The sequence below is a fragment of the Prenolepis imparis genome, unplaced genomic scaffold, assembly GCF_030444845.1.
Source record: "Prenolepis imparis isolate NDT839.2.m4 unplaced genomic scaffold, iyPreImpa1.0 SCAF_8, whole genome shotgun sequence".
NCBI lineage: Eukaryota > Metazoa > Arthropoda > Insecta > Hymenoptera > Formicidae > Prenolepis > Prenolepis imparis.
The window spans coordinates 17,144,730-17,161,640 of NW_028141166.1; the positions used below are offsets into that span (position 1 = coordinate 17,144,730).

General features: G+C 34.1%; 1 protein-coding gene across 2 annotated transcripts; it reads right to left on the bottom strand.

The window, feature by feature from the left end:
* Positions 1–557: 557 nt before the first annotated feature.
* On the bottom strand, positions 558–16,791 carry LOC145939981 (uncharacterized). Of its 2 annotated transcripts, XM_083044705.1 has the most exons (10): positions 16,564–16,791; positions 16,353–16,451; positions 15,513–15,952; positions 14,082–14,312; positions 10,743–10,991; positions 9,703–10,436; positions 7,188–7,454; positions 2,460–2,648; positions 2,152–2,287; positions 558–1,686 (listed from the first exon to the last, which is right to left on the bottom strand). In XM_083044705.1, exons 7-10 carry the CDS (start codon positions 7,408–7,410, stop codon positions 1,548–1,550), a joined length of 687 nt encoding a protein of 228 aa, XP_082900831.1. In that variant the 5' UTR covers positions 7,411–7,454; positions 9,703–10,436; positions 10,743–10,991; positions 14,082–14,312; positions 15,513–15,952; positions 16,353–16,451; positions 16,564–16,791; the 3' UTR covers positions 558–1,547. The 2 variants fall into 2 exon arrangements, with proteins under 2 accessions (XP_082900831.1, XP_082900830.1); XM_083044704.1 differs by lacking the exon at positions 14,082–14,312.
* Between the last annotated feature and the right edge of the window lie 120 nt (positions 16,792–16,911).

Here is a 16,911-nt window from a genome sequence, read left to right on the forward strand (position 1 = left end):
ACAGGAATGGCGATCTTATGCGTAATTGAAATATTCGATTGACTTAACTGATCTAATGATGAAGACTAAAAGATTTGATGATATCAATAAAATTATCATGTATTCTATCTCTTGTTATATTTTTACATTATCTCTCTCTCTCTCTCTCTCTCCCATGTCTTATCACATATTGTTCTTTAAAAGAATGTACATTTTCTTCCGATCACACACAATTAATATGATTGCCATTATATATATATAATACACATAAAGCCATTTACATGAAATAGCTTGTAAGAATGAGGATCTTGAGATAATATAAATAAACATATACGAGAATTATACATAATGTAATCTCTCGTTCGTCATTTTATCATTACACCCGTAACATCGTTGTAATAAATATACTCTCAAAGAGAGCACACACAAGCTTTTCATTGTATTTACATTTCATGATATGTTTCATGTACGATATATTACGATCACGAATATATGAATGAAATCGTATGTTTTATAGAAAAAAGAAGCAATATCACGCGCGCGCGAGAATTGTTAAAACAATTCGAATATCTCGAAGAAAAGGCACGTTTACTTATTAAATGTTCTCTAATTACTTGAATATCTCATAAGTAATATATATATATATATATATAATATAAAATCGTTCAATTCTCAAGAGCCCAGTCTAGTCAAAGTAATCGCCTTTGTAAAAAAAAAAATTTTTTTTTTAAATAGTGCTAAATATATAAAAAAAATAAATTTTAACTTTAACTATTTATGAACTCAAGGACAACTCGAATGAAAAATCGAAACAGAATGCACATCTGAAATTTATAACGCACGATTTACATACACTATATGTCTATATATACGAATATTTATATATTATTACTTCTATATATATAGATCTGTTTATGGAAGTGAAATGATAATTGTCTAGATTGCGCGGCCTTATCGATAAAGAGTAATGTATAGATTAAGATAAATAAAGCGTTTTTTTCTATGCTCAAAGTTTCCTATGTTTATATCATATAAAGTGAGCAGTAACTTAGAATCATAATTAATTGCTGTTCTACATAAGATGCACATTCGTCATAAATTTGTCGAGTACCACTTTGACATCATGACATATATAGAATGAATTGACGTAATAAATATATAAAAATATGGGAAAATATATGCATTATATGTCACACATGTCACTTACACTCTTAGCTCGTCACGGCAAGTACTGTTCCTTTATTACGCAAGATCGAACAGTATGCTTATATCTATTACGTTTATACTTATGCTCTACTTTGAAATAAAATTGTAATATCTGTTGCAAATAAATCATATCTAGGCGAATAATTACAACTTACTTAGGACAGATACTTAGGAATTATGCGAAGCACAAATCTAATCTGTGAAAACTGTTTAATCTTTGCTTAATTCGCTTTTATTCGGTCTGATCGGATGTAGACACTACCAATTTAAAATTAAACCAAATTGAATTTTTTTTAAATTTATTTTACCTTATGATTGAGTTGTAGTCTGCGTAGTGCGTAGTTTATGTGAGAAACAATATATTAATATAACATTATCGCTGCAGCTGTTTTCTCCTCAAGCGCGGGTATCGGTTCTAAACGATCATCCTTTTCTCTGCCGGATCCCCAACCGATTAGTGCTATACTGATAAGGTGTACAACACCAGCACTAACAACAAGCCTAAGTAGAAAAATATTTATTGAATAAGAATAAAGTATCTATACCAAAATACGTTTTAAAGAATACTGGCTATCAGTTTGTAACTAATAGAGAGAAAATTAAGAAATATATTAAAGACGCGTATGTGTTTAATATAATTAAACTTTAATCTAAAAAAATTAATTATTAGACTATTATCTCTATTTCAAATTTTGAAACAATATACTTTTATATACAGAAGTTTATTTTATACAAAGTGTAATTAATTATCTTATAATATGTAAGAATTCGTTTCCTTTATCATCATCACACTAGTGCTTTCCAATTAAGTTGCAACAAAAAAGTCAAGAAATTGATGAGAAAAATTTAATATCAATCTGATCTGATAAATAAATTAACGCCAACAAATTTTCTGATTCTTAGTAGCTCATGTGCTGTTTGTTTTAAAAAATAGAAATTTTATTTTGAATAAAAAGAATATCTTACCAAAACGAATAGCCAAGCTCAGCTGACCCCTCGCTGGTCCACATATTGTCGATGTCCTCCTTCGGAAGCACATTGACATACAGCCTTGTATAATACTGCGCTAACCAAGTACAAGTGCTAACTAAGCACATCAACACTGAAAATAAGTCACAGAAATTCCCTTACTGCAGATAAAATATAGTTCTCTACAAATATAATTTAAAATATTTTGAGAATTGACTTTTTTTGCTTTGGTTCTTATACGCCTTCCTTCCTTACTTTAATATTATTGAGGAATTATTTTTGTATGTGATAAAACATATACTTACACGTTAACATATTTATAAAATATACGCCAGGAATGGATAGAATTTTCGATCTTGGTGAAGTAGCTGTATTTAAAACTGCCAAAAGTGCGGAGAGTGCAGCCGCTACCAGAGCAGCCGAAGTTGTTGTTAAAGTACTGATCCAAAGAGCCCAGGACATCACTGATGGATCTTGCCGGATCATTTGGGGGACTAAAACATTATTACCATATTATTATTATAATCAAGAATATTATTAACCATAATGATATAACAAACAAAATATAGTTGCATTTTAAAAAATTTTCCATTTTAATTATATTGCTGCATATTTATATTACTTATTTTTTCATTATGTATAATAATGTTAAATAATGTTATATTGTTTCGTGTAATATGAGAAATATACATATTTACTTTAGCATATAATAAACTACGCGAATACATTATATTGACATTATTAGACTTTATGTAATAATTCAATGATTATTAGATTTATCTTTAGCAATTATTATTTGAGGAATTTTATATCGTTATTTGATAATCACAACTACTCGATTTTTATATATTGCTATAATCATTGAATTAACAATTTATTTATATTAACCTTATTTATTAATATTAATCAATTTTGCTTTTCATTATAGATCGAATGTAATCTGTAATTACATGTAGTTCCAATTATGACTATTTTACGATTAATAACTGGTATTATTATGCAAAATGTATAATTAAGCATTAAATCTATTTAATATATGCTGTTGAATTTCGCGATAAAATTACTTCATAATATCGTAATTTCTTTAAAAATTTTTTTAATGTTATAAAAATATTGTTTTATATATATATTTGTTATATAATTATCATACATTAATTGAATAATACTTTTCTCGTCGCATTTCTACAATTTTTTCCAGCGGTATCATCGATCCTTAAAGAATCTTTAAAGTAAATTTCAATTAACTTTTCTAAGTATTCAACGTATTGCGAGAATGAGGTCGTAGATTATGCAAGCGCAGCATAATGAACGAAAATTGAAACGAAGCCAGATCTCGAGTGATTAACTTTGCATATGAGAATATATATCTCCACTAACTCTTCGCACTTGAAAATATATGCAATATTCCGCTTCTACTGACGTTTTCCATTGATCAGAATCTATTGCATGTTGCGGAAACTAAAAGCTGCTATCGCATTTTATATTCGGGCGTGACGCGAACTCGAGAGAGAAAGATCGAGTATAAGTAGGAATATCTTGCGCATTACGCGCTTCCAGGATACGACGAAGTTTCCTCAAGACATTTCAACTTACGACAGCGTGAATAACGGATCATTGCATTCGCCGAAGGCGACCGCCAACTTTTGCGAGTATCGTCGGCTTGAGCATCTACCACAAAGTACTCAAGTACTCAAAAACGTATCTATCCGCAGTCATGATACTTCTGTCGTTTCAATCTGATATCGTATATTTATTATTTTTACGCTCGAGAACCATCCCTGACAGAAATTAAAGCTGCAAAATGTAAAACAACATTAGTTTAACTCAAATTTCGAGATAAATTTTATTTTAGAAATAAACTTTTTTTTATGATAAAAATCCTTCCGTACAAAAAGAACTCTGATCTTATTCTTACACTTAAAATTCTATTAAAGTAATTGTTATTTACAAAAATGTACGAATAATTTGTTTTTACATATAAAAATTATAATTTGTCAGCACGCGTTTATTATAAAACTTCTCTACGAAATGCATTTAATAAATATTTAAGGCATTTATATATACAATGCCTAGCATACAGCTGCGAGTGGAATCGAATGGAACATATAATCAGGTGGAATTATTTCTTCTGCCCCCTGCATAAAATTGATTGCGTACTAGAATGCAATAGATGCTCTTACTGTAGTCACAGCATCAGTAACGCCGATGATACGAGTAGCGCGCATACGTGAAAGTAGATCACAAGGCTTGGTCATGATTTTTGCCTACGAAAACTAGTTTCTGTGTACCTATTGTTATCCACGTACGTCCGGCAACTTGACAATTGCATGCGTGAGTGCGTATGTATAGGTGTGCACGTGCTTGCGGTTTTGCATTAAGAGAAATTTCAACGTATATTTATATTTTCACATATGTGATATCATTCAAATCTCTTCGCGAAAAGCCACCAATTGCATTTTTTAAAGCAATCTAATAAAATTTAAAACTTTAATTTGCAAAAATTTAATTTAGAAAAACATTAAACGCGCTTATTGAATGTTGATTTTTTCTCTTTTGTATAAAAAGTCGAGAAGTTACAAGTGCATTTTCTTACATCATTCTCACAGCATCTGTAAGTCCATAATCTGAGAAAGAGACAATAATTATAAATATAATCAAGCAGTAATTATCTCTTAATGTAATTGTGATATGCATATCGGCACGTTATATTGTAAAGAGAACGAAATTCGACTTTACGTTCAGAGATTTATACATAATTCAACGTATTTAAATACACGCATATACTCTGTCGGATGTGATATACGTCGAAATCACCGGATATCCTCTTAACAAGTTCTTTGATATTAATCAATTCTCCTCAACGAAAATATCAAGGTACTTATAATTTTTGATTAAGAATTAAAAATAAAAATAAATTTCAGAAACAAAAATAAACACAGCAGAGAGAATCGGATCCTCCAGTTAATTCCGAATGAATTTTAATAGATTTTAAAATAATTTTTAATAGAATTTAAAAAGTATAGTTACATGAAAATGCACGATATTAATAATTGTGATAAGATGTGATAAAAAATGACTTTTCTTGACATTTTGGTTGAGGAAAAGTCCTCTCTAAGCTGATGTTCTCGAAAAGAACATTTAGTGGTACATCTGGAATATGTAATTATGGAATGCAAGTTTATGTATCCCTTCAGATCCATTATCCGCCTGAATGAAAGAGAAATGTTTCTCACGGCGCGTGCCAGCAATTCTGTTGTTTTTCCCCGGAAGTGCGGTATAATAGCAACGTAAAAGTCGCTTGCTCATCGGCATGATTATTATGCATTGTATATAGGATATTCATCCTTTTCGCGCGCACAATGCACCGCTGCTCTGTAAGAATGGTGGATGTGACACACTGCGGAAATTGTTATGGATAAATTTAAAAAATTCCATCAATATTGAAATGACGTCAAAACCTAACGACATACCAAGTTGGGAAAGTCATAAATCGAAAAAATAAGAAAAATGGGAATAGAATAAAATTGCATTAATTTCTGAATTCTCCTGATATTTTTTTTCGCAATATATGGCTTCTCTTATCTAAATTGTTAATTTTCAAACTATTATCTCACTTTTTAAATTTCTAAATATTTTCTTTCACATAACTTTTCACATCCATCAAACATAGACATACATCTATTCATGTAAGAGAGCAATTTCCATAAAAATTATTAGAACGTGCACAAAATTAATTATAAGAGAATAATAATTTTATAAAACGTAATAATAAACAATTTACAAGAATTCTTCGTAAATTGTTTATTATTGCATGTATGCACATGTATGCTTTTGAAACAGGTTTTTTGCGGACTTCATCTGCGAAGACGAGTTCCAAGATGCCACGAAGAGCGGATGTTTTCGCTTAAGTGCTTTGAGTGCCATTGTACGCCGATTAAAAAAAACATGTATGAAAAAAATAAAAGCATTATAAAGGGAATTTATCGATCAAAAAACTTGACAACTTTTCGAGAAAATATACTTTGTTTTTTCATCATTAGATAAGAGATAATTAAAAATACATTACCTATTAACTTCACGAGTCAGTAAAATTTGTAATCATCAAATATCGCGTTCGTGTAATCTTACGTCAGTGTTGCTCACAAATTTTGCATTTTTTTTTATTTAAAAATGATTGTTAGTACTCCGAGCACATCTGGCACAAAGGGTTTGCGTCGATTGACGATGCGATCGTTTCGATCGGCACACGAAATCAATGGAACAAATTTAACAACGATTATCAAATCGATGATTTATCGCGGGTGCATGTACGTCGCACGTCCGCGATCAACCGCAGGCATCGTTGGACGCCATATAGAACTCTAATGCACTCGGTTATCAGTCGGAGATTTATGGTCCTGCCGCACACCAGTATATGTTCGCTCATCCACGAGCCTTTCTCTCTCGCGCATATCTCCGGGCGATCATAATTCGTTGCGTGCAAGTCACTCGAATCACAATTCAAAAAGTGTCCGGCTCTTGATCGCACAATACTCGATTCTTTCGTTACGATTTATGAAGTTATCGCGAAAGAATCGCCCCGGGCAAATAATCCCGACGGGATAATCCTGAACAAAAATAGGGGTGTTAAAGGGAATTGGCAGGAATTCATTTTGCACGATATTGGATAATCTACGAAATCGAAAAAAAGCAATTTGGAAAAACAGGATTTTGAATATTCCTCTATTTCACCTCTCATTTGTATTTCTCGCGACAAAATTAAATAAATGCAATTTTCCTTAATTCCGTATTGCAAAATTTAGCAGTTGTTGATATATTTTAATCTTTATTTTAATTCTATGTAGCTTGAAAAATTTTAGTAAATAGTAATTATGTATATCAATTTTCCGATTATATGATATATACATGACTGTTAATCAGAGATTGCATACCACTCAAGATTGCATTATCCCTTTATACGAGAAAAAGATCACGTGATTATACGCGCAAAACGTCGCAATTCGCAAAGAGAAAGGCGGAAAATACCAACATACCAGATACGTGATACGTCCTCCATCCGTAAGCGACGTTTAATTCCTTCTTGCCCTGCAGCAGACCGAAATGAACTCTGCCGGCGCTTTCCTGGGGATTCGGCGTTCTCCAGGGTCGTGCCTCGACCCAGTGTTGCGTCACAAGGGCAGCACATATTAATCCACCGCCCAGTAATGATAGGAAAAACGTCGCGAAGATCGTGCCTCTTCGAAACATCGACATCATCCTCGGATCACGAGAGGGTCCAGCTTTCGGATAGTTTGTTAGCACTGCGGGGCAAAGGAGAATGATGAGAATATGTTTAAAAAAAAAGACCAGATAAAAGATTTTATATAATTTTTAGAGTGCCTTTATAGTCTAAGAATATTTCTTTTATCAAGAAAATATTAAAGTTTGTTGTGCATAGTTTCCATACATTGTTCCGCGATTATGTAAAATTCGCGTAAAATTCTTCGACTACTTCAGAATTCTCTCTCACTTGTCAAGCATGTCGAAGGTGCTCGCGCGAAAAAATCGCGAAACGCATATCCGTTCGTTCGTGCCAAAGTATTAAAAAGAACGCATCCTCTATCCTGTACGTAACGCGGAAAGCAAACGTCTTCACGATCTCGCATGGAGCAGAGTCTCGCCTCGCTGCATCTTATTAGCATCATCCGCGCGTTACGCCGTATATATATGAGAATCTCCCGATGAAAGCCACTACCGTCAGAATAACAGTACAAATTTTTAACGTCGGAACACTCTTCGAACCCTCTCGTGTAAACGAAACGGAATAGTGCGTCTCTGCTCCGTTTGAGAAAAAGTTTATCCGCGATTCGCACATAATGATCCTGAAAAACAAGAGAATCTCAGCAAAAATCTGATAATTTAAAGAACTATAAAAACATGTATAAAAAGATAAACATGACATGTACAATAAAGACATAATTTTATTAATTTATTGACTTCAAACATCTGCAAGTCAAATCTTAGTCAAATAATCAGAATTAATTCGAATCAAGAATATTGCTTATCAGTTGTACTTTTTTCGTACTGTAGATTCTTTTCTTTGTCAATGTTTCAAATATTCGATTAGATAATCGAATTAGATTTTTGCATCAATGTTTTTTCTAAACAACTAAATTTTGCTGCATTTTTTTAAGCTTTTGCATCACCGTACATTGGCGCAGCTCGTTTCCTTTCTCTCCCCAGAATGTTTTCTCCACTCGTTTAACTGACCGGAGACGCGTGCGACACGCGCACGTTTCCGCACGAGAGAGAGAAAAGAGATGCTCTTTGCGTGGTCATCGGTAATCTACTTGGCGACAGTCACTTCAAATTATGCTACACAGAAACTATGTCGCTTTCGCAACAATTATCTAGTCTGCTAAAAGAATCTGCGAGCGTATAAATGCACCTTGAAAGCAAAGCACTCGAAACTTTAATATTTGGCACAATTCTTATATAAAAGTAAATTTATCCGCAAGAAAATAATTGGAACGCGTTTCGATTGATTAATAAATTACAAAGTTATTTTCAAGAATCGTCAAAAAAGGAACATCCCGGTATTATCGGTACTATTTAGCGATCCAGAAGAGAATCCACAGCTTGGCACTATGTTGCGTATTTGTTTTTCTCTATTTGGCTGGTATTATTTTATTCACCGATTGTTTTTTATATCCGTCGTAAAATTTAAATTTTCGTTAAATATAAAAGATATTTATTAAAGAATTCTGTTATATATTTTTTTAAGAGAACAAATATTTTTTTACTAAACTTTATAAAACTTAATTGTTTCTCTTTATGCACATCACGATACAAATCACTTGTTAAGATTTTTTTAACTCTTGTTGACAGATTCGAAATAATTTTTTCACTTTGCTTCCTTGCTTATTACTTATTATATTATGCTCATTTGTAATTGTAACAATTAAATTGTTTCAGTTTTTACATTAATTCTGTTATAAAAATGGATATTTTAATTATATTTCAATAAATTTCAGTAAAATTCGAAGTTTTCTTCAATTCAAAGAGGGAAAACTAATCTATCAGCGCTTGAGCGATAAGATGTAATTTCTAATAGATTACTTAATTCGTTATTACACACGCTGTTACAACTCGATTTATACACACTCATACTTGAGATTATAGCTCAATCGTATATACGATTTAATAAATATATAAAAGTTGAGTAATTAAATCATTAAAAAAAGAATGTCATTAAATCGATAAGTATTTAAAGCGCGATCGAAGATACAATATTTTATGCATATAATCACAGAACGTTTTCTCTATCAAAAGTTTTATAAAATTAATCAATTCATTAAATAAATCATGCAAATTTTGAAATAAATAATTCAAGTATAGATTAAATTAAATAACTAATTGGGAAGCTTACTTTCAAATCAATTTTTAAATTAATTTTCAAAAAATGCAGATTATTTATTACAAAATTATATAGAAAACATTTTTTTTGGAAACCATTTAAAAGTAAGCTGTCCAATCTGTTTAAGTGAATTGAAAAATTCGTATAGTAACCTTGACCCTGACTCTCCGCGAAGTGCACCTGGTTCAAACTCCGGGAGAACTCGCCCTGCTTGACCTTCTGCGAGAAGTCGGCGTTGCTGAGCCGTTTGGAGAACTTGACGCGGCAATTGCTGCCGCGCGGCCTGGCCGCCCTTAGCAGCGACGACGACGACGCGGCGGCGGTCTTCGGTCGTTTGGCGAAAGTGTACGGGATCGTGTAGGGCTGCGCGACGTAAAAGTAGATCGGCCGATAATCCTCGTGGAGCTGCGGCTGCTGCACGTTGTAGCCGCCGCTTGTGCAACAACCGGTGCTGGTGTACACGCTCGGTGCGCCGTTGCTGTACGCGTACGAGTTCGCGTAATGAACCCCGTAGTGGTTCGCCGTTTTTCGTGAATTACCTTCCACGGTTTTCGATAGAAAAGAAAAAAGGGAACGTCGTCAATCTCACTTCCGTTACACGAAAGATGCCCACGACGTGCTTTCCAAACTGTTCTTCGGGAATGATTCGTTTAAGGCGCGAGATCGCTTTCGTTTCGCGTTGATCTCACGGCAGCTCTTTGTTCACCAATCCTTTGAATAGGAACAAGCTGATCTCGACTTCGAAAGGACTCGCTTTCGACTTTCATTTATCAGAACGAGCATTTCCTCGTCGTTATGGTTCGTCGTTTTTTTAGCGGCTTTTCAAAGTACTTTGTAAATTGCGGACAGATCTTGACATTTTCCTCTCCACTTCGGAATCGGTTCCCTGAAATGAATGAATACGGTCGAGACAATCGTTCGCCATTAACGGAGTACATCTGTCTGAGTTAATGGAAAGAGAGTGCTTTTTAAAAATGCGAGCGTTAATCTCGAGCTGAAAGTCGAAGGCCTCGCGACGACTTTTCGCGGTGCTTTCTTTTTCTCTATATCTGACGAGATATCAGAAGCCACAGGTGGTAGATTGCAGTTCGAGCGTAGATACCATCGCGATTTTTTATTATACAACGTATATATTTCTGCCGGTTCGCGAAAACAGCGAGTATGAAGGAAGATTCTTTTCTTTAATTGTCACCTTAAAAGTTTCTCTCTCGACGACTGGACAGCGTTCCTTTCACGTGCGCCGCTTCAATAATGCTGTCGCGAAATAACGTCTTGGCCTTTTTGTTTTTAATCGAGGCTATTGTGGGCGTTTCAGATTCCTCGGGATTCTGAAACGTCGACGCTTCAGAATCCACCTCGAGTACCGCTTGATGTCGGGACTTCTTAATGGTATCTTAGAGACGCGCACTTTTTCACCAGGTAAGACGTCGCGATGTGTCAACTGTAAGAGAGAAATCTGTACGTTAGGCAATTACTAGAAGTTTCGTGCTATGTCAAGTGTAAGAAAACGGATACGTTAGACGAATGATCATGAATGAAGCGTGCAGACATGAAACATGACAGCCGACATTTCTGTCGAGATATGACAAACGTTTAAAACAACGCGATATATTTAATTTCTTGTTTTCATCATTTTAATTCTTTTGAAATACCGAAAATGTCAGTTATCATGTTTTACTTTCAACATCGAATAAGAACGCATACGATTATTATTTTAATTACATGACTACATTTTATACTTTCTTTCAATTCTAACGTTAAAGAAAATAGAAAAAGTTTAAGAATAAAAATAAGAACTTTATTAAAAATAAACACACACTTCTATAATTTAAATAATTTATTTTTTATAATTTTTTTAACTTCAAAGTTTTATATCGTAAAACACAAAAAAAGTTTTAATATTAAAATAATAAAAATTTTAAATAAAAATTCCTAAAGCAAAATTGACAAACAACGTGAGCAAGAGTCGAGACTCTGTTAAGAAAATAGAATTTCATTTTGCATTGACCTAAATTTGGATTGAAGAATCGTAGAACGCCAGTGCACATGCACATTTTTCAAGCAAAAATACACAAATCTGTCGAGCTGCTTTCCGCTTCCCGTTTAAGATCGTGCGAAATGGAACGAGGAAATTTCGTTAAGGATGCGGGAAGCGAGAAGACACGAGAAGAATTCCGTATTTTTCCCCGAGTTCGCGCCAAATTGTAAGGAACAATCTAGTTTCCCTTACTTTAAAATAAAATGAAACGAATTACTAATGATCTGTAATAAGCGAGCAACACAGTGGGACAATCGCTAACGGTACGATAAAATTTAAAAGGCGCAATATATAATAACAGTTTCTTGCCATCTGACATTTCTCAAGTACTCATTATTGCAGCAAGAAACTTCATTATTTGCCGTTACATCAATGATTTACATTTATACCTTCTCCATCGCTAAATTTCACGGTTGTAAAGCGGCCCGCCGAAAAAATTCACAGAAAATGGAATGTACTTTGTAGAATCCAAGATAAATTTTTTTTTAAACACTCTTTGGTAATTAATCTTAATTTTATATAAAACAGTTACTCGATTACGACATATCAAAATTTTAATTTCGAGATCATGCATGAATCGCAATCATTTGTTTACGTCACTTTAATTATATAATTTATCTATTTATCTTTAATGTATTTATGTTGCCAGAAAAATGCGAATTTACGCTGAGATTCATGCATAATGCTGTTCTGCAACATTCTTGACGGAACTGGAGCAGCAATTGTCGCAATGTAACGTATTGCGTCCGCGCCGCTGCGCATTATTAAAGTCGGACTTAAATATATACCAAGTATTTTCCTATTACAGCTTCTGTTAGCTGTAACATAGGTCTTCTCTAACTGACAATGAAGAAAACGAAGGAAATTCCAATTCTACTATCTCAAATGAATGATATCTTGTTGCATTGCAGACATAGTTTTGTGCACGTTACTTTACTTAATAATTTATCAATAAAGAAATATTCGTAGATTTAAAATATCAAATAGAAATCAAAATATTTCATTTCATTATTTTATTTTATAAATGTTTCTATTTTACTTGTTAAATTTTTTTTAATTATTACTACTTTAGGGAAATTTTTTTTATCAGACTTCATATTGTAAGCTTTGCCAAAAGTAATTTCAAATAATTCAATGATAATTCTCTCGACCATATTCAGAGATAAATTGCAATTTAAGATAGATATATATGCAAGTAAATGTCAAAATACACGTGGTTCTGTCGACACAAAAATTGATAGTGCGATTCGCGATAAAACAAATTTCGATATGACTGCACTGTGTCGGATTGATTGGCATGACCCGCCGCGATATGACAAATGATTGTGCACGCGTAACAAGAGTGTTATCAGGCAAGGATGTAAGAGCAACGGAGAAGACGCGGGAATGCACGTATATACGCGGCCACACGGGAGGAACGGGTTGACGAGGTCGGATGAATGCCGTTAGACCGTATCACGATGCGACTACAGGTACGGGTGTGTGAAACATCTTGAGAGAAGAGAAGTAGAGATACGGACAAGAGGAGAGAGACGGAAATGTGTGTGTGTGTGTGTGTGTGTGTGTGTGTGTGTGTGTGTGTGTGTGAGAGAGAGAGAGAGAGAGAGAGAGAGAGAGAGAGAGAGAGAGAGAGAGAGAGAGAGAGAGAGAGAGAGAGAGAGAGAGAGAGAGAGAGAGAGAGAGAGAGAGAGAGAGAGAGAGAGAGAGAGAGAGAGAGAGAGAGAGAGAGAGAGAGAGAGAGAGAGAGAGAGAGAGAGAGAGAGAGAGAGAAAGTTTCAGGATCGGAATCTGCGCGATCTCGATTGTCTCAGTACGAAACCAAAACACGTAGCCAGATGATTTCGCGTCGACATTCTATTAAATTTAAGCGCTCCAATTGTATAACATTGAAAAGAAAAAAAGATATTTGGTATCAAATATAATGTTAATGTACCCAAGACTCTGGTATCCAGATCAAGACGGTACACAAATGCTAAAACAGCGAGATATCTTCTAGTGACAGCTAAATGTATGTTATATCATTTACCTTTTTTATAAATGTATATTATATTACTGTAATATTAATAATTAAGATTACAAGTAAAACAGACTAGATGACAAGATTAATTCAAATGTAAAAGCTAAATAAAGTAATGAGTACAAAAGTATGTATACGAGAAATCAATGATTTTTTTCTACAAGTTTTTGAAAGGATTTCTAATATAAATGTTTAAAATTAAGAAAAAATTATAAATAGGACTATTATTATAGACACACGTATTCTCATACAAATGAAGCTTTTATCTTTACATTTGCTCCATCTTTATCTGGAAACGTAAAGCATTCCTCTATCGAAACATGATATTGTTTATAGTGTATTTCTTTCTCTCTCTCGATCAGCGATCTGCTGAATGTTGAATCGTCGTTACAACCGGTTCGGCAGCCGGGTCCGCTCGCGCATTTTTCTTGCCGATGCGTGACGCAACTCCCTCGACACATATTGCCCTCTGTTACCTCGAAGACTGGGAGATGCACATGTGGCCCCGCGTGTCCTGCATGAGAAACTAGGACACGCAGCAGACCATGGTGTGTCTCTCTTTTAATATCCTTGCAAAATGTTTCCCTCGAACTTCCTTGCGAATTCCGACGGGCGCGATACGAGGCGAGAGAATATCCTGGAGATCAATTCCGGCTGCCGGGACGACGATCTGTTCTGACCCAGAAAGCGGATCCAGCGGATTCTACCTGGATGGAATTGCGGCTTTTAATTTTTACAGAATCAGGTCGTAACGTATTCAAATGCAAAAACTTTTGTCACATGTGGTGCGAGATATGCTTCAATCGTTATCGTCGTGCAATGCAACAACTATTCCATGAATAATTTAATGCACGACATCAGTTCATTGTCGTGTACGAACGCCATTGTGTGCAACACAACCGATACCATAGATTGGTTCTCATTATCATTACGCATTCTTCGCTTTATTTCGAAATATAAAAACATGACACGCATAAATTCAGGAGCAACGCCTAAAAGTGGAATTCTTTCACTGTATCATACGACTTTTTAAATTGTAATTAATCATCTGATACTTATCAATTTTTCATTTATCAACTTATCAAGTTTTAATATTAATAAAATATTCCTGCAAAGTATAAATTCGGCTTATCTAATTTAATTACAATTAAAATCATATTCATTATAATAAAAGTTTAAGTATTATGTAATTTTACTTTACATATAAAATTATTAAAAGTTTGTATGTTAAAATTTTTTTATACAAATTATATCCGTGATATTTCTAGATGACAAATACACTTTCCAAATGATTGATCACTAAAATGTCTACATAAAAGATCGAGAAAGTTTGAAAGCGTCTCACTTAGCATTACCTTTTTTAACACATCTCTGAATTGGGATGTAGGAGGTGAGCTGCTTTCAAATACGCGAATATAGTTTTTTTTTAAATATAAGTTGGAGATGAATAAGATAATAAGCAAAGAAGACGATAATAATCATATATCATCTCTATATAATTATATTGTGTATATAGAATTCTATCATTATATATATTACTTTAAGAAAAACTAAAATGTATGTAAATTATAATTCAATCAAGAATTATAAATAAAAAAAAAAGGAAACAAAACGAATATAAAAAACTCGATTGGTCTTAATTTAATTTATGAAATTTAAAGAGCATTTAAAAAGTCACTAAAAGTTTGTGTAACTATTAATCTCACATTCTTGTTTGCAGACAAAGAATTATTCTTTGCATTAGTTTATAGTGTGCTACGTCAATTTGTCCAACAGAAATTAATATTTATCTTGACGCAGGTGCGATGGACATCGCACGTCAACGAAACAAAGTCGGCAGTATTAAAAGAAGATCCGCTCAGGACGCGTTTTACGCGAAGAGCAAGAATAATGTCAGGAACCTTTACCTGCATCGCTTCGGCATCGTTTGCGTCCCGTTCTGCCGCCCTGCCACGGCGTGCACGTATCTCCGTTTGCCGAGTCTTTAGTGAAATAAAACGGCAAGCTTGACGTGAAGCGGTCTCCTTGGGATACGCCGATTTTTCTTCCTTGATTCTCCGTAGATCCCACAATCGGCACACCGCAGAGTTTGACACCAACCCGTTTGTTCAAGTTCAATGTAATTTATGAGGCGACCGCATAACGCACACGCGTGTCCCACAGTGTCGGCCCAACTGAATTTCAGGCTATTGCGGCTCCTTCTCTTTATCCTCACCTGGCGCGGACAGGTGCTACAGGTGGCACCACCTTCCGATCGACGACCCCTGCGGCTTACCGATTCCTCTGGCTCCTGCGAAGCTGTCGCGAATCCGCGACACGCCATTCCGAGAAAGGGGGAAGTTCACCGCTGAAAAAAATCATGGAGAATTAAGAGAAATTACTCGATAAATAATAAAATAATAAATACATAGCACACAATGTCCCCTTCTTCGATTCTTATCAAACTCACGTTTTGTATAGGTACATCTTGCAACATTAATCGCGATTGTAAAGAAAAGCCGACGTAAAGAAACGAGATTTTTTTAGAATTCTGTTTCTATAGCTTAAAATATGTACATAAAATATGAGCACGAGCAAAAAAAACAGGGTTAAAAATCCGTGACGATCATTTCCATGTGTACAAAAAAAAAAAAAAAAAAGAAGTAAATAGAAAGCCTTTTCCGGACCCTTCTGAGTCATGATTTTTAGGAGACTTTTTTTCTCTCGTTTATCTTTTAGGTAATTTTTTTCCAATCCAACATACTTACATTCTTTCAAAAACACTCTTTCTTCCTGATTCTTGACTTTTAGGAACCTATTTATTTTTTGCTTACAACGCAAAAATAACCACAAAAAACCATAATAACCTTAAAATAATAACTGGAATGTAATAAAACTATTTCTTTATCGTAATATAATTAATTATATCGATAATAACATAGATCACAGTGATAAACTCTAATTCCGTTCTTTCCATACCTGTTCAATTATAATTAATAATTAGGATTGATCTACATCGCATACAGGTCCGGCTCGGTTCGGTTTAAGGATTGTGATTGTCGCCTACGCGACTTTTGGCCATCAATTGGTAGACTTTCGTCGATAAATTATAAACTGCTTAGATCCGAGATCTGAGGATACTTCCCAAAAAATATACTTCATACGTAATAAAAACGCGATGAAACACGTCCGCACACGTTAAAGGACACCAACGAACTTTTTACATCCACACATACACACACATACACACCAATTCCCGCCATAAATAAACGCGCGCAATATTGTACCATAAATTACCAGATCTATAATGAGTCACTAGTCGTCGAT

Excerpts from the sequence above, each read along its gene's own strand:
- LOC145939981 (XM_083044704.1), bottom strand. The coding sequence starts at position 7,410 with ATGATGTCGATGTTTCGAAGAGGCACGATCTTCGCGACGTTTTTCCTA. Across the intron at positions 2,649-7,187 it reads GAGGACGTATCACGTATCTG|TCCCCCAAATGATCCGGCAA; the intron begins GTATGTTGGTAT and ends ATAATGTTTTAG. Across the intron at positions 1,687-2,151 it reads GAGCTTGGCTATTCGTTTTG|GCTTGTTGTTAGTGCTGGTG; the intron begins GTAAGATATTCT and ends TTTTCTACTTAG.